Here is a 22,279-nt window from a genome sequence, read left to right as displayed (position 1 = left end):
GGTTCTGCCGAGAAGGCTTTAAACAATAGGAAAAGCAATTTTATTCGTAGAAACTAAGTTTTTGTTTTCGTTTTTGTTGTAAACGCACACACGTACATCTGCAAAAATGCTATAAGATTTTTCTAACGCTTTTTTTTTTAAAAAAAATATTGTTTTTTCGTTTAGTCATATCTTTCGTTTAGTCATATCTTTTTTGATAATATTCTTAACATATAGCCTGAAAACATAATCAGCCTTGTAGCATACGTAGTGTCAAAGTTGTAGAGATGTAAATAAAAGGTCCTTACAGACGCTAAAAACCCTAAAAAGAAAATATCTTTTCATCGTGAGCTCTCCAACCAATCCGCTGGCCAAACGACTTCTAGAAAAAAGAAATACGTGAATGCCTTACTTCCAGCAAAAAAAAGTAAAAATGCGTATGCCGTAAGCAAAAAATAGTAAAAATACGTGAATACCGTACATCTAGCAAAAAAAAGTAAAAGTACGGTCACGTACTCGTAGCCACTTCGAAAAATCATCATGACTTTGCTTTTTCGTCTCGGCAGATGGACGTTTTGACTGTGTAAATTAAACAGGGGGGAGAGAATTTTTTTTAAAAAAAATTAGAATAAGGTGAAAATTTTTCTTTTATTAAACATAAATTTATATAAATTTTTAGCTAGTATAACATTAGCTGTTTTCAAAGGTGATATTGTAATAACACTGTATATTAGATGGGTTTTGTATTGTGATACGGTTAGTACTACCACCCTATTTTGAATGTGTGCAATATCGCATGTATAAAAGGGGCTTCGACATGTTTTTGTTTATTCCGAAAAGATCAAATTCGCACATCTTCAAATCGACTGTCCCTTATTACTACATATTACGAAACAATGGCATATTTGAGTGCTGAACAGAAAGCAAACCTAAAGAAAATAGCAGAATCGATTGTAGCCCCTGGAAAGGGTATACTTGCTGCAGATGAAAGTACGGGAACAATCGGAAAACGTTTTGCCAACATCAACGTCGATAACACTGAAGAAAATCGCAGAGCTTACCGTGAACTTTTATTTACAGCTGATAAAAGTATTGCAGACAGCCTTGGTGGGGTAATTTTATTTCACGAAACGTTATATCAAAAAGATGGCAATGGTAAACCATTTGTTGAAATCTTGAAAGAACTTGGCATAAATCCAGGAATAAAAGTAGATAAGGGTGTTCAACCCCTTGGGGGTAAGCATATATATTTTAGATACGTGTATCTTTTACTGTACACAATGTATACATATAATATTAGCCTGGTTGGAATGTCACATGATATAGCTACCTAATCTTTGGTTTGTAAGGGTTTGTAAGGAAAACATTTTAATGATCAAACTCTCACAAAAGAAGCTTTTAACAAAAACCAACAAATAATCTGATGTATAACCAGTATTATATTTTCTTAAATAAATTTTCTTAAATATGGGGGCAGAGGCTACTTGTGGGACAAGGTTTAAGTACAACAGTCAGGGATAACCGCAAATTAGGCTATAATAGTCTAATTAGTCTACGATAGCCTATTTAGACGATTTATCTCTCCTAATTAGGCTATCAACATGGTTTTTGCTGCCTATTGCTGTTCTGTTGCATAATCGCAATGATTTTATTAGCTAAAAAGATTCTATAGAACCCCCTTTTGATGGTCCAAATATATTTTTCTTTATTATTTGCGCTATCAGAAGATGTAGCGTTTAGTTTGTTTTGATTAAGAACGCATGGTCTGTGTTACAGCTTCTTTGTTTTACGGCTACGGTTGCTTCTGAAATAAGGCTAAATTTCCCGTGCGCATATTTTCAACATAGTGGCGCATAGCCTAAATAGACTATTTCTCGTCTAATTAGCCGATCCAAAGACTTTTGACGTATAATTTTTAGTCCCGTGAAGCAAACTATAAAAAATTTTGCTCGAACAAAGATGATGTAATGAGCAACAAAGCTCCGAAAGAAGATGGTGCGACCAAACGTGGTTTTCGAGATAATCATAAAAGAAGATAGCAAATCGCCTAAATAGGAGATACTCGCCTAAATAGTCTATGAAAAATCTCCTAACTAAGCTACTAGCCTAATTTGGCGTGATAGCCTAATTTGCTGTTATCCCTGACTGTACAATTAGTAGTTCCTGTGTGGACTTGTGTACAAATTTTATTTATATATTATTAATTGACAGGAAGTAAGTGTCATGACTCAGTGCTTTTCACACCCCCTACACACAGAAATTGTATATCTATTGTTATTCATGTTGAACTGGGCATGATTATTTTTTTAAAAAAAATGTAAAAAGTCTAGTTTGCTGTTCATCATCTGTTCTATAACAACTGTCATAGAACAGATGCTTTCTCACCACAAAGTGAAACGAAAGTTCTCTACAAAACCATTACTTAAGAATAAATAATTCTCCATAAAATTGTTTAGGAACGATCATATGTTCTCATACAGCTAAGCAATCAAACAAAAAATGAAATGTGCATGATTTAAATTTCAAAGGATTTCATTTGGGACACAGGTTGTAAAATTTAGTGATTATTCAACATGCCACAAATTTGTGTATGTTTTTATTTTAAAATGATTTTTTCGAAATGCAAATAATAGTTAGCAAAAGTATTCAGGTGTAACTTATGGAAAAAAATATGCATTTAACTGTTTTTTAATGCGTATTATTTTAGACTAGTCTATAAGGCCCGTGGAGTAATCCACTTAGGCAAAAGAGCAATGGAAAAATAGGTTGTTTTAGATTTTTCGCTGACGTCAGCAGTGCAAATACAAAAAAAAATTGAGAAACTTGCTTTCAATTTTCCTTCATTGTGTAGAGTTTACACTGCTGATCAAGAAAATGTATATGATCATGTGGTTTTGATGAGCGATTAATGAAATATAAGGGTTTAAAAATTTTGCTGACGTCAGCAATCGCTTGTCAAATATTATTTTAACATTAAAGTTTGGTAATTTACGGAATAGATTTATAGGTGATGTTTTATAGACTTTTTTAAAAAAAATGTAAAGAATATCCTCTCTGCAGAAGTGACAGACAGACAGACGGAATCCACAGTATTCCAAAAGTGTGGTAATACACCGAACTCTGGTGTCATATTCAGCGAATTTAGTTCTGCAAATTATGCAACATTTTATCTCAGAAATATCGACGTTGTAAAAAATGGCTGAAAAAATTTTATCTCGCTCTCGAAAACGCCATCGATCACGTTGTTGTGCAGTTACAGGTTGTTCTAGTTGTGACTATTCGTTAAGTAAATGGCACAAAAGCATTTGAAGTCCATGGAGAACGTCAGGAATCATGTTCATGCACACCACCATTCAAGTGAGTTCCCTTTATTTTAGCTAGCTAGGTATACAGAGGAAAGGTTAACCTGACTAACAAAATTTAAAACTAAAATGTAACACATTATTTTATCACTTTAGATTATTCACTTTTACTACAATGTTACCTGACAGCAAAAAACCAATAAAATAGAGGCAGCTCATAAACCGACAAGAACCTGGGTCTGGAAAGTTGTGGTCTCCAAAAAAACAATCACGTGTATGTTCTCTGCATTTTGTTAGAGGTGAGCCTTCTGGTCAAAATTATTCAGCTGTTGACCTAGGGTGTGATGCAGGAGCTAAAATTCGCAATGCAGAAAACTTTTTAATGAGAATGTTTCAAGTGAAGGTATCCAAGAAATGCCTTGTTGTTCTCAGGATGATTTGACTGATGAGATTCAGGCTCAGGACAATCCTGGATCAAGTGCAAAAGAAAATAAAACTGCAAGTTTTATTATATGCAGACTTACTTTTCTAATGCAAAGATAATGGTTATGCTAGCATCACTTATTGCATTTGGAGGAATGGTTTTGGACATTGTATCAGAGTTAAGAAATAAATTAACCAAACAACATGTTGCCTTAAAACAAACACAGTTAAAATTGAAACATTCACAGAGTAGGTGTCGAAATATGTTTTAAAAATTAAACATTTACAATCAAAACAAAGTAGTTGTACTTGTGATAAAGCATTTAAAACATTATTAAAAACACCTAAAGATGCATTATTTTATGCTGGGTTGCAATTATATTCACTTTTTGAAAAGTTACATGATTTAATTAGTCCATATGTGAGAAGGCGCTGGATAGGGACAGCTACAACAACGAAACTAAGAAGAGTTTTCACCAGAACACCAAAGCGTATGGGGCCTTCCCGAAAATTAGATAGTAAAGTCAAATTTCTTTTGTTTTTAATGCATCTTCGACTGGGACTTTTAATAAAAGATCTTCAACATCGCATCAAAATCTCCTTTTCACTCACAAGTAGAATATTTTTAACACGGCTAAGAGCTTCTGCTGAAGTTTTAAGATGTATCGTGTTTGCACCAAATCAAGGTGTGTTGAACATTACCAGACCTTCACATTTTAAGCTGTGCAGAAATTTACATTCTATCATAGATTGCCCTGAAATTTTTATACAAACACCAAAAAATAACAGATTACAGAAACAAACATGGTCAAGTTACAAACATCACAATACAATAAAGTTTTTGATTGCTGTAGCACGAAATTCATCAATAATATTTTTATCTGATGTATAGGGAGGTTCTATTTCTGACAAGAGGATTACAACAGAGTCAAATTTCCTTGACACTATTGAACCTTACTTTCAATTAATGGCTGACAAAGGTTTTAACATTGAAGAAAAGTGTCTTGCACGTCGTATAACACTTATAATCCCTCTGGGAAAACGAGGACACAGCCAGATGATAGAGAGAGGTGTAATAAAAACAATTGCTATAGCAAAAATGAGAATAATTGTGGAACAAGTTATTAGAAACTTGAAATGTTTTCAAATTGTATCAACGGAAGTTCCTATATCAGTTATCAGTCAACTTGATGACATTCTTTTGGTATGTGCTGCTTTGGTGAACTTTCAAAAACATATACAAGTAAAAATGTAGAAAACTTTCTATTTATAAAAATATACATACTAATATTTGTTTATATATATATACAGCGTATTTTACTTTTTGCAATTTGGACACATGTAATCATTACTTTTGTTAGGATCACCTTTTTTTATTCCAACACACACAAAATGATACCACTGAGGGCAAATGTCACAACCAATGCTTTCGTCTTCATAACATTGTGGAACATCTTTAAGAATTTATGTAGGTATGCCACAAATATAATCTGCAACATCAGTTGATGCTTCTTGCTTCTTTATTTTTTTTGAAGATGTAGCTTCATGGGATTTTCTCTTTTTGGTTTGTTTTGGTTCAATTGTGTTTAAAATATTTTCAAGATCACAGTTTTGACTTTTGTTATTTACTTGAAAATGAATATTTCGTTCTTTATTTTCAATAATTGTCTGTTTATTAATATTTTCAACTAATAATGTAGCAAGGTGTTTGTACCAAAACCAAGATAAATTTTCCAATATCTTTCTCCAATGGATTTCGTCAAAATATATTCTCTCCAAATGGAATCCTTTTTTTGTAAAAACAAAAAAATCACAATATTTTCTTTCCTTAAGGGCCATTAGTCCTTGGATTTGGTACATATATGCATGATACTGCATAAGTTTAGTGACTTTTTGATCCTGGTCATGTATTTCTTCATATAAATATTTAAGATTTGTTGCAAGTGGGATAGTGTGCGCAATAGAATATGGACATTTTATCTCAGCAACACCACCACACAACGTACATGATTTGAGCAAATCAGGAGAAGCTGCTGGAAAAGTATTTTTTTTTTTGTATATAACTAGACCAGAATCTTTAGCTGTAAACGATTTGTGTGTTATCATGATACTGATGTATTTTTTTTGGCATGAATTTCAAGAGTTTTTCCATATTTGGTTGCTTTTGTTTCAACTCTTTTTGTCTTACCAGTAAATCGTTTGCAAGGTTAGATGCACTCTCTTTTGGATTTTCTTTTAGAGGTTTGAGGCAGTTATTCTTCCAATTCTGAAATTAAACCAGTCCTGACATTCATTTTGATTGACAGTTGAATCGAAAATATCTGCAATCTGCTGGTCGGTTAAAGATATTTGTAACAAAAATGCTTCAATATTTTCAGACATGGACTTATTGGAGTCATAGCAAAGTTGTTTGAAATTTCCATTATTGATTTTGGAAGTGTTGTCACTTTTTTAACCCTATTTAAGTGGTTTCTCTTCCATAAACTCTGCGAATCTGGTTTTTTCGATATCGGGTTTAATTACGTCATAAATTTTTTTTCTTAAAAGTTTCCGTGTCATCAATCTCGTTTTTTTGAGTTGGATGAAGAGTGACGGAAAATGATAAACTTTCTTTCTCCTTTTTTAAATCTCTATCACTTACTTTTGAATAGTAATCTTTTGTAAATATCATGTCACTGGCCTTTTGTGCTTGTAAATTCACCTTACTTCCTGATGGAACATTCCACTGACATAACACACTAGTTTTCGATGGATTTGTCATACTAGACGAAAATGCTATGTCCACTAGAAATAACATGGCAGTTACATGGTTACATGAGCCATTTAGTCCAGCTGTACACGGACAATATGCGCTGTATATTTTACCTCCTGGAGTCTCTCCATTTGATTTGGCAACAATAGCCCACACTTGATGAGGTTTAGCCGATGTACGTTGCGACGGAATAACTTTCGTCATTGAAATGCAATAATGCGATTCTGTTTTAATTGGATTATAAAAAATCTTCCGAACAAAATCACATGCTTGATATCGGTACTCTTTGTGCAGTTTATACTCCCGATCTAAGCGGGACATAAAATCGGGACCCAACAAACTTAAAAAGTTGGCGATGTCTTTATAGTGACGGAAGGCCACTCTACGATCCCATTCTTTTTACCTATCCATCCAGTCTTGAGAGTAAGAGGGTCAGGTATTTCGGAACCATCTACGACCAATTTGTCACGATATTCTTGTAAAACTGTTACTTCGTCTCGTTCTTTAGAAGGGTCGGCGTTAGAACCGTCGACGTTAGAACCATCAGCAGACGCAACAAAGACTGAAAAAGCAAAGCAAGCATATAGGACACATTTTATTTTATAAAAAACTTCTCCCCTTTCAAATAAATGCATACCTTGCAACAAGTTCATCGCATGTCCCATCCGTGTCTTTATTGCGTGCATGAAGAAAAGATTTTAATGCGTTCACGATGTTTTTATAGTTTCTATCGTAAAATTTTCCGAAGACATGATTATCACTTTGCGTCACTAATGTAACATGTGCTTATTATAAAAATAATTTCACCTGCCATCAATTTGCCGCATATTTTTATATCACTCGTGTATTCGAACCCAGAGTGCTCGAGACACTTCAGCATTGTAAAAGCTACCCTGGGGATGAAGTGGTTAAACAGATGTGTTTAATTATTATGGAGAAGCAAAGGTCATTATGCAGGGCTCCGGTAGTGGGCTTCTCCCCTAATATCTAGTTAGATTATGCAATTTATGCTGGCGAAGCAAAAATAAAACATGTAAACATAAATGGTAGAGGAATGCTGCGGCACTAGGTAAAGAAACGAAAAAGACAACAATTAACTTGATGCTTCTTTTTAGTTTTTCCGTGTTTTACATATTTTTACCTACCACGTTCACCTACTGCGTTTCTTGAGCATGCACAGTTGACACCGCAGATCCGTGTATTGTGAAGGCAGTTATTTGCCGTGGACATTAATGTTCCATGTATGTTTTTGAAAGCTCTTTTAAGGAAATGCAGGACAATTCAAAACCAAAAGGCGTGGGGACTAGATTGGCATACTCTAAATTTGAAACTGGTTACCCCACATTTTTGTATCTAAATGTTCCTAGACGAAACACACAGCGTTGATGTTTGCACTACATATTAGAGAAATATCATAAGAAAAGAAACTTTATTTAGACATTATAGTCATGCACACACCCACTGCTATTATATTATTTTTTTGTTTTATTGCTTGGCTCAGCTAGTATATCATGTTAAATTATTTTTTAAAAAAAACAAAAATCATTGTACAGAGATGGATTTAGGAAGTTTTTAAAAAAATTTTTAACTTTGTTGCGCGCTAAGAAAAACAAATGATTTAAAGCAATATCTGGGGTTACATGAACGCTTAACAAAAAGTGAATATGTCATTGGTAATTTCTCATGAATATCTTTCAGGTAAGTCAAACTTGTTGAAGTACTTTGGGACCCCTTCAAGCTGTTTTGAGCTCTAATTTTGTATTTAGATTTTAAATAAAGTATATTTTAAGATTTCACTTGCACAGATGCAAGGCTTCAGAAATTAGGTACACTGATAAATCACTGATAAATCAGATATAAACTTCCATCAAAATGTGCATATTTTGCCTTTTTTAAAGGGACTTTAAACAACAATATTTCTTAACCATGTTTTAAAGGCAAGTGGAGAAATTCATCATATTGTATAATATTTCCTGGGTCAATTTACCTCGAAGAAAAATATTGTGAGTGGTTTCATCTATATTATAATGACTGTATATGTCGGTCCGTCTGTCTGCCTGTCACGCAAAATGGTAGCTAAGGTGCGACGGGCAAACCCGTGGATTTTTCCACAGGATAACGACTAGTTAGTAATGAAAAACTGTATCTGCTCATTTCACGCCCATATACTCCTGACCCGTTTTTTGTCGGCTTTGACAACATGGTTTGTTTGCGAAAAGATTATTTACAGGGATAATAATTAAGACTGTTTTCCAGTAAAGCTGTTTACCCAGTTGTGATTCACAATTTAATTCATATATTCCTTAACTTCCTTACAAATAAAAATAATAAAACTGATATTCAGGTGCACAAATAATGTACATCTGCGTGCCTATGTCGGTTTAATGTGCATAAAAATTGAAGCCCTAAGGGTAGAAATTGAGCATGATTAAATATTAATGATTAAAGATAGGGTAGCTCAGTCTGAACATCTCTGAAATATTTTCAAGAGGTTGTAGGTTCCTCACAAAAGGCTGTTGTCTAATTGAGCAGAAATTTCAAAAACGTTTTCTGTTGTTCCAATGGGAGCTTTAAACACACCACTTTTGTAGTCCCTTCCTTGAAACAATTTGCAGGGTATATTAAATGTCACAACCTAACTTTACGCAACGGTCTTTTTATAAAAAATTATTTGATGTTTGCTTATCTGACAATTTCAGGGTTTTATAATTTTTGTTGGAAATGACTGATCAGGGCTTATCAGGACTATTTATACATTTAGCCTTTCTAATTTATCTTGGTACATGGTAATTGCTGACACAAATGCCTACATGTGGCGTTGTAGTTTTAGTGGCCCTATATAGCTTAGTGGCACAATAGTTTGTGGTTATAACTCTTCCACTTTTTGTGTTTTGGTTTTAATTCTCCTTGGTGGTGATTCAATATGGGTGAGTGAATTTTAGTACTATCGCCCTAGATGAACCAAAGTCAGGTGAAGGAAATTGAGGAGATGGCACACTGTGGGCCATTGGATCTGAATAGCTTTAAATGGGCATTAAATACTCTAGTACTTCCCATCTAAGCTATGACCCCTCCTAGAAATATTAGACAGGGTATACCCCTTGACATTCGTGAGGCATCATGCTAAAATGGCAAGGCAATCAAGTCAAAATCAGCTTGTCAGGGCAAATGCAATATGTTTCAATGCTTCCATGAATTGTAAGATGGGGAGGTAAGAAATTAAAGAAATCTGCATATTTACCATACTACTGCATTCTATATTTCTGTTTGAAGTTATAAAATAAATGAATGAACTTGTTATGGATTTTACCACTTAAAATCACTGCCACAACTGCAGTTATATGTCTAGTTTAAGTTCAACATAATTCCTTGTAAATAAACATGTAGAACATTATTTTCTTGGTTAAAATTTTACTAAAGTGTGTAAATCTTTAACTTAATATAAGATAATCAGGAACGTTTTTGCTTAAAGATGAATAGTTTAAATATTGTCACAAGATATACAGCAGAGATTTAAATATATAGTTAAAAATATAACAATCGCACAAAACAACAAAATAACGAAACATTTGTCAAAAAGGTGGCTTTGTTTGAGAAAAGGTTGTTTGCAGACATTGCTGCTGCACTTATTGTATCCATGATGTCCTATTATTATACATTGAAATTATTTTTGTTAAGGAACCGCAAATGAATGCACCACACAGGGTTTGGATGGTTTAGGCGAACGTGTTGCACAATATGTTAAAGATGGGTGTACATTTGCTAAATGGAGATGCGTTATTAAAATTAATCAAGCACACTGTGTTCCAACAGATGTTGCTGTCCAGGAAAATGCTCAAGTTCTTGCTCGTTATGCTTCTATATGCCAGATGAATGGATTGGTGCCTATTGTCGAACCAGAAATACTTATTGATGGCGACCATTCCCTAGAAACCTCGTTACGAGTCACAGAACGAGTTCTGGCATGTGTATACAAAACTTTAGTTGATCACCATGTGTACCTGGAAGGTACCCTGTTAAAACCTAATATGGTAACCCCAGGTATGTATAAACAAGTTGTATTTGTTGTGGACCTAAAGTTGTTTAATATGAGCATTGCAGGTTGCTCTTGTGTTGCAATAACTAAGAATTACTATATCGTTAGGTTAATTAATCTGGCATAAATATTTAGGACAATTGCATGCAAAGAAGGCTACACCAGAAGAAATTGGACTTGCGACTGTTACTGCACTAAGGAGAACTGTGCCAGCAGCTGTACCAGGTGTTACTTTCTTATCAGGAGGACAATCCGAATTGCAAGCTACCGCAAATTTAAATGCTATTAACAAAGTGCAATGTAAGTACTGTTTAGTATTCAAAAAGTACGCTCGCCCAAATAGTTTTTATTTTGACCCTATTCTCTGGCTTTATCCTTGTCCATTCAAGATCGATTTTGGCATCCCCCTACATACTTGATACTTCACCCTACCCCCTACCCCCCTTTCTAAAAAAAACCCTCTCCATAAAAATAAAATGATGCGGAGAAATGTTTTACGTACGTACTAGTGACTTCACCCATCCCCTCCCCCTCTTCTCAAAATAAAACACAAAATACTGTTGCGAGAAAACTTCTTTGCAATTCTAATAAACATTTTAACCTAAGGTATGAGAGTCCAGACCTCGTAATTATAATAACATAAAGCAAAGATCGGGTGCTTATAATTTTTATATTTAGAAGTCATCATAATAATCATTGTAAACAACCAGTCAAAAAAGAAGAAAAGAATCTTTTAGAAAGCGAACATACACGAAACAATAGACCTCCCTTAACCCCTCCCTCTTTAGGACGAACTTGTCTTTTGAATACCCTTACGGCTAATACCTGATATATAGTTATGCCTGAAAGTAACTAACTAATGCCTGAAAGTTATTTGACCTTGTAGCAATATTAAAAATAATTTTATTTAGTGTTTTGTTAGTTAACAGATCTAAAATAATCACGAAAAATGAAATTACAATTCTATTCTAGTGTTAAGACCTTGGGCTTTGACATTCTCATATGGAAGAGCATTGCAGGCGAGCGTTCTTCAGGCATGGAGTGGAAAAAAAGAAAATGTAGCTGAAGCCCAGAAAGTGCTATTGCGAAGAGCTCATTTGAACGGTCAAGCTGCTGTTGGAAAGTATGAAGGTGAAGAAGGACAAGGAGCTGCAGGAAGCAGTTTGTTTGTTGCAAATCATCAATACTAAACAAACTCGTCATCTGTATTTGTAGATTTTCTTTTTAAAAAAAGGATTCTTAGAGAAGAAATTTCGTGGAATCGATTTTTTATATACGTACTTAATCCATTGCAGAGCCTTTCAATAGTTTTTTGTCTTATGTGAATGTGTATAATCGGTGTTGTTGATAATTGCGTGACGCTTCAGTGTCAATCTAATCTAATCTTACGAATGTATATTTTCCCTAAAATAAATGGTTTGTTCAGTTGCAATTACAGTGTTTTTATTTTTTTAACGAAATTTTTAATCTTTACGGTTGCACTACACAATACATGATGGACGTGCACTATTTTTCTCAAACCTACCATGTTACACCCATAAATGTCGCAATCAACCATAAATGTCGCACATCAACCATGAATGTCTCAAACTTAACCATAAATGTCGCACAAAATTTGCTGATCAACTATGAATGTCGCAAAGACTTCACACCTAAAACAACTTTTGAGCGGAAATTCATGGTCAATAGAAGCTATTAAATAATTATTGAGCGATGGTTATGTCTCACATTTCGAATGATTTCGTTATCCAGCGTAATCTTTGCAATCATAGGGTGCATGATAAATTCAGTCACATTGTGAGGTGTCTTTGCACAAAACATTTGAATCATATTATTTCGTTATTGCATGCCACTGTTGTGATAGTTCGCTTTATCTCTTCTTTTATCACCAGTTGCGTGTCATCCATATAAATGGTTCTTCTGCTCGGCCCAGTCCGTACGTCTTTACCTGTTTGAAAAACGGGTTTAGCTATGGTGTACTGGTGTAAATACACCAGCAAAAATTCTGCTCAAAAAAATTAAGGTGTATCTCTGTGAGCCTTTAGCCCTCGGATTTTTACGCCCATTATTAAAATGAACTAGAATAACGGCCGCCAGCGTCGTCGCACATAAAACTGAATTTTGGGGTCCCGCTCCCCCCGCCATTTGGGTTTGTGGCCCTGTTTTTGTGTCAATTTAGCCGAATGCAGCTGTTTCATCCTGCGAAATTTTTGATATCCCTAATCTGTACCGGCTTCACTATTTACAACAGTTCAACTGGTGTAAGCTTGTAGTGAAATTATTCAGCAGCCCCTTGGGTTTTAATGTACGTTTTTTAGAACCGGCTATTTCTCCGTTAATTCTCTCTTATTCTTACTTGGATTACTAGGCAGCACCCCTAAACGCGTTGTCTGGTGCAATTTGGGAAGTGGTGGGAGTTAATTCATGCATCCATACCCGATATGTATGTCACTCCTAAAGCGTTAAGAGACAGTTAATGTCTCAATATGGAAAGAGGTACCAAATAATTCAGCCTTTCATACCTGAATTATATAGCACCCCCTAAGATCTGCAAATAATGAAGTTCACAAAAATTGGATAAGTACCACTTAAGTAATGTGATAATTATATCTTTAGTTTGTAGTTTGAGGATTAGAGGGTTGATACAATTTGACGATATTTTTCGTAACTTAAGATAACTCGTGTTATCTAAAGATAGCCTTATCTTCGTTTCAAACGCGTTAAATTACGCAATAATTAATAATTACAGCACTAAAGTGTCAACTTCATTCCCAGTGGGTTTTAATTTTAAACGGAAAAATTTACCATGTGCGTTGCGACTTTAATTTAAAAATAACTAATACCCCATTTACACCTGAAGTTAAAACATGTTTTATTGTGGTTTTATAAAATCTGTATTAATGAAACCTACTTGTAAAAAACAACATGACGAGGATGTTTTATTCGTGTTTCATATCAAAGTTGTTTACTCATCAGAAGATAATTGAGCATAAATTGAAATATAAAGGATTAATTGTAATTGAACTAATATACGAATTAATTTGTTATTCCAGAAAAAAACCTTTTGGTGTATTTTATCAGTTGAAGTAAAATCAGTTTTATTAGGTGTAAACGGGGTATAACAAGCAGCAAAGGTACCACCTCGATCCCAGGGCCTGTAGCGTTATTTGATATGAGGATGAAACGCGTACGAAGCAGCCCTGGTACAACAGACTTAATATATATATATATATATATATATATATATATATATATATATATATATATATATATATATATATATATATATATATATATATATATATATATATATATATATATATATATATATATATATATATATATATATATATATATATATATATATATATATATATATATATATATATATATATATATATATATATATATATATATATATATATATATATATATATATATATATATATATATATATATATATATATATATATATATATATATATATATATATATATATATATATATATATATATATATATATATATATATATATATATATATATATATATATATATATAAAAAAGGGAAAAGCTGCCAAGGAAGAAATATTGCAGATTAAGGTTACTAGTATATAGTTGCAACTACTTGCCGCCCTTGTTTACCGTGATACGACAGTTGTTCTTTCAAAGCTAATACATATGCACCTCTTATTTTCCAAAGCGATGATTAGCCCCAACACCAACCTTGACCCCAGGGCTGGTTCTCTTTTTAAAAAACCCTGGGGTCGAGGTTGCACCAACACGCGAAGTGCACAATGAAAGGATACTCAGTGCGTTTTATCTGATCACGTGGGCACATTCTACCTCCGCAAGCTTCTATGCTAGGTTTAAATCTGGAAGTTACATGCACATTCGATTTTGTTTGTGGTGGATTTTTTCAAGAGCAGCAAACAGTCTATAACTATTAGGATCCGGAAAGAATAACAAAATATTTCCAGTTAAGTTTTTTAAAGAATTCTTTTGCACAGTATCATATACAGTGATATACAGCAGAATTTCTTGCTACATTCTACCTCACTATAAATTGGATTATATTTATACTGTTTTGCATGCACAATTGATACTTTCAAAATGTTTAAAATGCAGTCTGTGAAGCATTTAAAATAAAACTTTATAAATATTTATTTAAAAAAGGAATTAAAAAATCCAATCAAAAAATAAGATTTTAGGACAAATAACACTTTTTTCAGGCACACGTATAAAAAATGTAAAAGTATATATCACACAACATAAAAATATAAAAAAAAATCAGGCCAACGATTTCTTTAAAAATATTAAAGCTGCAGGTCTACTATAGAGCTGCAGTTTTAATATTTTTAAATCAAATTTATAGGTTAAAAAATTTAAAGGCATAATCTATAAAATCTGCAAAAACAAAATCTATAGATATATGCATCAGTTCATGTTAATGGTGGCAATTTTTTCTGCAACTTTAAGCCAAAAAACCTTTTGGTTTACTGGTTGTAACGTATCAGAAGGGCTTTTCCTTTAATCATTTACAAGTACGTCCTTTATATTTCCAGTTAGGATCTCTATTAAATTTGTCCTTTTTTGACTCTAAAAAAATATATAATTGATCAAATAAGCAATCCAAAAATGAAGTTATAGTTTAAGGATTAACCAGTCACATGCAGGTAAAACAGACAAAATTATTTGTCAACAATTATATTATGGGTCTATTAAAAATGCGTACATACTATAAATCGTCAATCTTATACTCCATTGCAAGAGATAGGAAAGTGCGGATCCTAGGACAATCACGTTAAATCAGCGAGCACGTCCGTTAAATTAACGATATTTCCTGAAGCATTTCGCTAAATCGCCAAATCGCAAAAAAAATCCCCGCCAAATTCCAACCTCAAAATCCCAACCGAGCCCCTATATCCCCCAGCGTTCCCCTATATCCCTGATCCCTGTGTCACCCATACCGTGCTATGCTATTCCTCTATGTGTCTATAGTGGCCCCTAGCGTACTCAATCTGCATTGAGTGCGAGTTTGTTTGTTTTTATGGTGTGAACATCATGCCTCATACTGTCGGGTAACACAAAATCCATTCCCATTTCAGGAATGGATAATTGTCAAATAGCTATCGAAATGCATACCATATGCTAAAGGCCGCTGTCATAGCCATCACAAGAGCGATCTTCTCATCTTCATGTGCAGTAGTATCTTTGTGGTAAGGCTCAGTAATATGCTTATCGGTAATATGTTTATCGGGAATATGCTTATCGGTAATATGTTTATCGGTAATATGTTTATCAGGAATATGCTTATCAGGAATCTTTTTATCAGGAATTTTTTTACGTGATTCAGCTGTTTTTTCAGTCGAATTGACTTTTCGATTAATGCTAATCGTCAGATCTTCACCTGATATTAAAATTTTGTTGTTGTAACCTACCACCCCTGTTTTAATTTTGAGATTCATGTCACTAGGTAACATATAAATGCCTTGTCCAACTGAATAATCAACTTTGCTTGAAGCGTAATTTAATGTATCCTGATAACGTTTAATGTCATCTTGAATATCAACTCCACAGTTAACAATGTCTTCAAAGTTGTTCATAAAAACTCTTTGAGCTGTCAAAGCGCTTGAATTATTACCTTAGATAGAAGAACGAGCTGAGGCTTGCGAACTAAGAACAAGATAAGCATATGCTCTGACACTGTCTGAAATGTTTACAAGACCTATTTTTGTAAAGCCATTAGATTTTTCAATGATTCATCGTGTCATGGAGTCGCCTGTGAAATAACTTAGACCTGGTGTTGGATAGTTTTTACGTCTTTTTTGATACGAGCTGAAAAAATATTGACCTCTGTATTTCATAGGATTAGAATCGACGCCATATTCACTACAGATTATTAGAAATTCTTCGTTTGAATAAGGATTGTCATATTGATTAAAACTATCTTCAAGCGCTTAATGATTCGCCTAATGTGATAATAGACATGAAAACGATATACTGATCTAATCATAGGGCGACCTTCTTTCAGGTGTTCAGAACTGACTCCACAGGCACTTGAAGCACACCAAGTGACAAAATTGAGTTGGGTTTGCCATAATTTAAATGGTTGTTTTTGCAAAATTTTCATACGTTGTTCGTTTTGAACCATTACGTAATTAGTAAAAGTATTGGGAAGGCTTGCGGGAAAGGAACCATCCCCAGAGACAATGACTGTTTGTTTGTATAAATCTTTCCCATTCAATATCTGAAGTTCTTGTCCTCCATTTGGCCTATAAGCCGCATTGGGGTTATATTTAAAAATGTTCTCCATTCTTTTTACCTTAAATAATGCTACTCTCTAATATAAGAATGTATATCACAATAAATGACGTAAATGGTGAAAAGACAATCTATTTGTCTTACCCCATACAAAACTTGGATGGCTCAAAAGAAATTGCATTGCTTGAGATGTTTGCAGACAATGTTACCTATCAAATCACAGCTCCCCTAAAAGTGACTATGTCTGCCGGAGATGGAAAAGCTGAAAAGTTGCTACCACAAAGAAAATACACCAGCAGAGAATTGAAGGCATTTTTAGCAGGCAATGTAGAACTTACCTTATTAGACAAAGACCCTCGAATAATCAAGACCAATACATTAGCTGAAATAACCAAAATTAATTTGCATCTCTCTGAACTCGACAACACTAAAAATCTTGAGAATGGAAAGCTAAGTGATATTTTACTAACCTTTCCCATCGCTAAATATAATGAAGACGTCACACATGTTGAGCCTAAAAATCCTTACTACAAAAAAACTTAAAAAGGGTGTATTTACCTCTCTCACGTTGAAAATCACAGATCAGCATGGCAATATGATAAAAAATGCTAAAGACGAAGCAATGGGTATTGTCTTTCACATACGCTAACCGAGATAAAAATAAAATAAAAATTAATAACAAACTAAACATTAAAACATGGAATACGGAAAAAGGTTAAATCCAGAACGTTCACTTAGAACTGCTCATGGTGTAAAAGGCTCACGTCAAAAAGTAATTGTAACACACAATCCAAGTGAGATTGATCAAAATCAGTTATTGTTGGTTAGGTTTCCTAATTTGGGTAGTGATGACGTTATTATTCCCGGGACGTCGAAACTAAGTTTTGACATTGAACTCGAGTCAAAATCCAACACAAAAAGAACATTGGTCAGTAATATTGGAAGAGCGATTGTTAAAAAGGTGGCTGTTAAATTTGAGGGTAGCGAGATTTTGAGCATTGATGACTTTGACCTTTTTGGGTGCTACAGAGATTTATGGCTAACCAAGTCTGAAAAAAGAAATGCAATAAGACAAGGTATCATCTTCGATGAGGGGTGTACTGAAAACTGTATGAAATTGAGGATCAACGCTTAAGATAAAGACACATCTGATGTCTCAGACAAAGCCATTGCTGATGCATACAAAAACAAGTTTATAATTCCTCTCGATTTTGAAATGTTAGATAGCACGATCCCGTATTATCAAGCTGGATTAGGCAATAGGCTCTGCTACGAAATCACATTTAACGACTATAACCGAGTTATTTATTCTAACCCTCCAACATCTGCCGCAGGTCAAAAAGTAGCCCCAGACGCTAAATATAAAATAACTAACATATCTCTGGAATATGAGATTGTGACACAACCTACTTTGGCCAGATTCATTGCATCTGAATACCAAAACATGGCTTTATTATACGATAGAATTTTGAGACATAGACAAATTAGAGTAAACAAGTCAGACACTACTTGGAATTGGTCCTTCAACACCCCCTGTAAATCGTTGAAGCGTATCTTGGTTTTGTTTGAAGACGAACAAGCTTACAAACGAGATACTGGTAAATTCTACAATCCGAAGATTAAAAAGGTATCTGTCATTGTTGAAGGTAAGCCTAACCAACTTTTTGCTCAAGGGATGCAGCTGTTTGAACATTACAATGAAATTTGCAAGTATTTTTCTGAAGAAAAACCAAAAGATAATAATGCCAACGAAATCCAAAAACATTTACAATTACACGATGTAAAAGTCTCTGATTACTTGACAGACAAATATGCTCTATGGTTAGATTTTAGAACCATAGATGAAAATGCTTTGCATGGGACTGGTCGACGGATTGAAAATGCAAGTGAAGGAATCACTTTACAAATTAAAAAGACCGCTGAAACTGCAGGCTCCTTAAACGCTTATATATATCTAATCATAGACGCCCAATTAAACATTCAAAACGGTGAATTTATGTCTATCTTGTATTAGTAAAATGGCGAAACAAAGTAACACACTTTACATGAAAGAGCCTCACACGACATTATTCATTGGTCCCACGGGTTGTGGAAAATCTAAACGTGTTGTAAAATTATTAAAAAATCACTTTGATTTCATCGTGATTATATGTCCAACATTAAGATGGAATAAAACATACAGAGAACAAAAATGGTTTTGGACTGATAAATTCGTTATTTTAATTGAGCCGGAAGGTATGTTATATGAATGGATTAAGAAAATGAACTTTTTCTGTGCTGGATACAAAACATTATTCCTGATTGATGATATCATCGCTGATGAAAAATTAGACAAAAAGAGACAGCGTTTGCTTGTACTAGCAATCTCCTGTCGTCATCGAAATCATTCGATATGGTTACTTACACAATCATACACCGCTATACCGAAAAATTTACGACGGCAAGCTAAAATGTTATATGTGTGGTATCCAAAAGATAGACAAGATCTCGCAACTATTCATGAAGAGAATGATGTCATTGAATCACGATCAGAGATCCAGACGGTTAAGGAAAGGCTAAAAGATGGTAAACACACACATTTAGTCATGAGAATGGAACACCCAAGAACGTATGTGATTTGTTGAGTGGATTGACGTTTTTTTGTTACAATACTCTTGTAACAAAGCTATAAGAATACTATAGGCTCTTATGCAGCAAATTTTAACAAGTTCATAAGAAGATAGCAAACTCTTATATAGCAAATTTCAACAAAACTATAAGAAGATAGCAAACTCTTATACAGCAAATTTCAACAAAACTATAAGAAGATAGCAAACTTTTATACAACAAATTTCCACAAAACTATAAGAAGATAGCAAACTCTTATATAGCAAATTTCAACAAGCTCATAAGAAGATAGCAAACTCTTATATAGCAAATTTCAACAAATTACAGCACAGATACAAGAAGATATAAGAAAATTACAACAGATATAACAAAATGATAGAATATGTCAACTTCATGCTATCAAGCATCCTACTGAGCTTTTGCTATTTTTGTATTAAAAAATACCTCTTCCTAATAAAAATGGCGGAAACAGCAATCGATAATTTAATTGGACATGATATTCCAGGTGAATTTCCACCACCACCTGAGGATGATTAAAAGCAAAAATTGCTTGAGTGTATGTTAACTAGAAATAGCAAGCTATACCTAGGGAAAATGTATACAGAAGAGCAAATTCAAAAACTCAAAAATGAAAAGGTAAAAAAACTTTTTAGTATCTATGAAGCTAAACTATCAGGTCAGATGGTGAAGTCCTTAGGGCAATCAATCATTCACATGTATTCTATGGGAGCTTGTACAGTTTTAGGATTAAACAATCAAGATGCATTGAGTAATGACCTGGAAAATGACCCCTTCTTAAACTCTGCCCTTCAAAGATTCACATGCGATTTGTATTATAAATTCGGCTCATTGTTAGCACCATTCAGTGTTGGTCTTATTACCGGAAGGCATTATATCAATGGAAGAAATTTAAACACAAATAATATAAATATAGCAAATAATAAAAATGTCAGAAGAACAGACCCCCATTCAAGTGACAACGAAGAACCCTAAAAAGGTTGAAGCAGGTAAGAGGTTGGCGAAATATAACCGTAAAAAGCGAGAAGAATTAAAACAAGAGTCGATAACACAGACACAAACACACTCATCTCAAAAAGAAAGTGGAGAGGCATATTCTACCACTAAACTAAATGAAAAGCCTATGAACTACGCTATAGGTGGAATAATAGCTCTCAGTTTAGTTGGTGGCTTTGCTTATTTTATGTATAAAAAGAAAGACCAAAATACTAAGCTAAATAGTGTCCCTTCCTCTCCCCAAAAATCTAAAATACCTGTAAAAATAAATAAACTTGAAATGGAATAAAAGGATAATCCTGCAATATATAATCTCACAATATATAATAACATGGACAAGAAATGTATCGTCAACGATTTATATCACGCATCAGTCGTTTGCGTTTTCGCTATCGGCTATTCAATGCTTGGAAAAAAGGTGTTAAAAATGTCACCTCCCTCAATTCAGAAGTTTGATTTGGAAGATACTGGAAAACTAGTTGCTATTGTTGCTGCTAGTGAAATAACAAGAGAATACTTAATTAAGCAAAAGATTTTACCTGAAAATATCAATATCTAAATATGGCTTTAATTGCAATGATGTTAGGAGGTGCTTTAGCTAACGCTTTAGCTTTTACAGGATCAAGCTATCTCTTTTCAAGATTATCCAAAGACAGAATCGATAAGGAAAGAAAGCGACATGATTTAGCAGTTGAACAATTACAAAAAGCCCAGGTTTTATGGCAACAAAAAAGACAAGAGAGAATAGACTTTATCAATAAGCAGCTCAGACCTGAAAAGAAAGCTCAAGGCAAATTCATAGAATTAAACGATGCAATGCGCGAATATGGCAAAGTGTTTGGAGATAAACTTGAACCTTTACCACGGGAGCCTGTATTGAGCGACTTTTATACACCGAGTCAGGATCAACATGAAAGGGAATTGGCATTTATTACTTTGAGTATGATCGGAATTGGTGGAATTGTGTGGTATTTTGAAAGATAAACATAGGGAGCAAAAACTATGTTACATGTATCATGTAACATATAAGCCGTAAGAGCAGTAACGCTTTGTTATGAGATAGGTGTATATTAGACCTCCAATTCCAACTACTAAAGCCCATAGGTTTTGACTCAATCAACCTACCACTTCTTTCGCTCGATTGAGTATCCATGATACAATAGATCCTAATATACCTGGTAAAGCCGCAGCAGCTTTACTTGCCAGCCTTCCTAAAAGAGACCCCAACGCATCCAACTTGTTTTTTATCCATTCCTTTGCACCATCCTTTTTATCATCGCCTTTGTTAGGATTTTGTGATTGACTTGTTGACTCACCACCTCCAGGTAATAAAGCTTCCACAAGGACACCAATAGCCATACCAAACGCTGCTAATATGCTAACAACAGTGATACCTTGTTCACGGAGTAGTGTTCGTATCTCTTCACTCAATGTAGTATCTTTGTCAAGGAGTTTAGTAATCGTCTCCTTGATGCTTGTTATTTGACTGTTAAGTTTACCTTTGAGAATATCGATAATCTTTTGTCGACCTTTCAACTCATTTTGCAAACCTTTCATCCTTTCTTTCATTTCGTTTTGTTGTTCCTCAGTCATATTTGGTGTGTTTTCCATCTCTTCCAACTTGTTTTTTTCTCTATCAATATGCTGTTCGAGTTGAACCTTTTTGGCAACTTCATCTTGAAGACTTCCTCGTATATTTCTCAATGATCTATCCAATCCTAACAATTCACGCATAGAATATTCAAATAAATCACCAGTCTGAGTTGCTTTATGATCTACATATTGTTGTTTGACCAATGAAATTAAATCTTCCGTACTGTTTACCACATCTCCAGATATAGCTTCTAATTCTAAATCACTTGCTGTTGTTATTTTAGATAATGAGGGTAGTTCTTCTTGTATT

The 22,279-nt window shown here is 33.9% G+C and overlaps 1 protein-coding gene across 1 annotated transcript; it reads left to right on the top strand.

The window, feature by feature from the left end:
• Nucleotides 1–792: 792 nt before the first annotated feature.
• Nucleotides 793–11,924, top strand: LOC130623429 (fructose-bisphosphate aldolase-like). Its single transcript, XM_057438915.1, has 4 exons — nucleotides 793–1,215; nucleotides 10,135–10,497; nucleotides 10,628–10,792; nucleotides 11,465–11,924. Exons 1-4 carry the CDS (start codon nucleotides 876–878, stop codon nucleotides 11,680–11,682), a joined length of 1,086 nt encoding a protein of 361 aa, XP_057294898.1. The 5' UTR covers nucleotides 793–875; the 3' UTR covers nucleotides 11,683–11,924.
• Nucleotides 11,925–22,279: the final 10,355 nt, after the last annotated feature.

This window comes from Hydractinia symbiolongicarpus, chromosome 13 (genome assembly GCF_029227915.1).
Source record: "Hydractinia symbiolongicarpus strain clone_291-10 chromosome 13, HSymV2.1, whole genome shotgun sequence".
NCBI classification, from domain to species: Eukaryota; Metazoa; Cnidaria; class Hydrozoa; order Anthoathecata; family Hydractiniidae; genus Hydractinia; species Hydractinia symbiolongicarpus.
The sequence above is the reverse complement of the archived record's forward strand: the minus strand, read 5'-3'. Positions and strand labels throughout refer to the sequence as shown.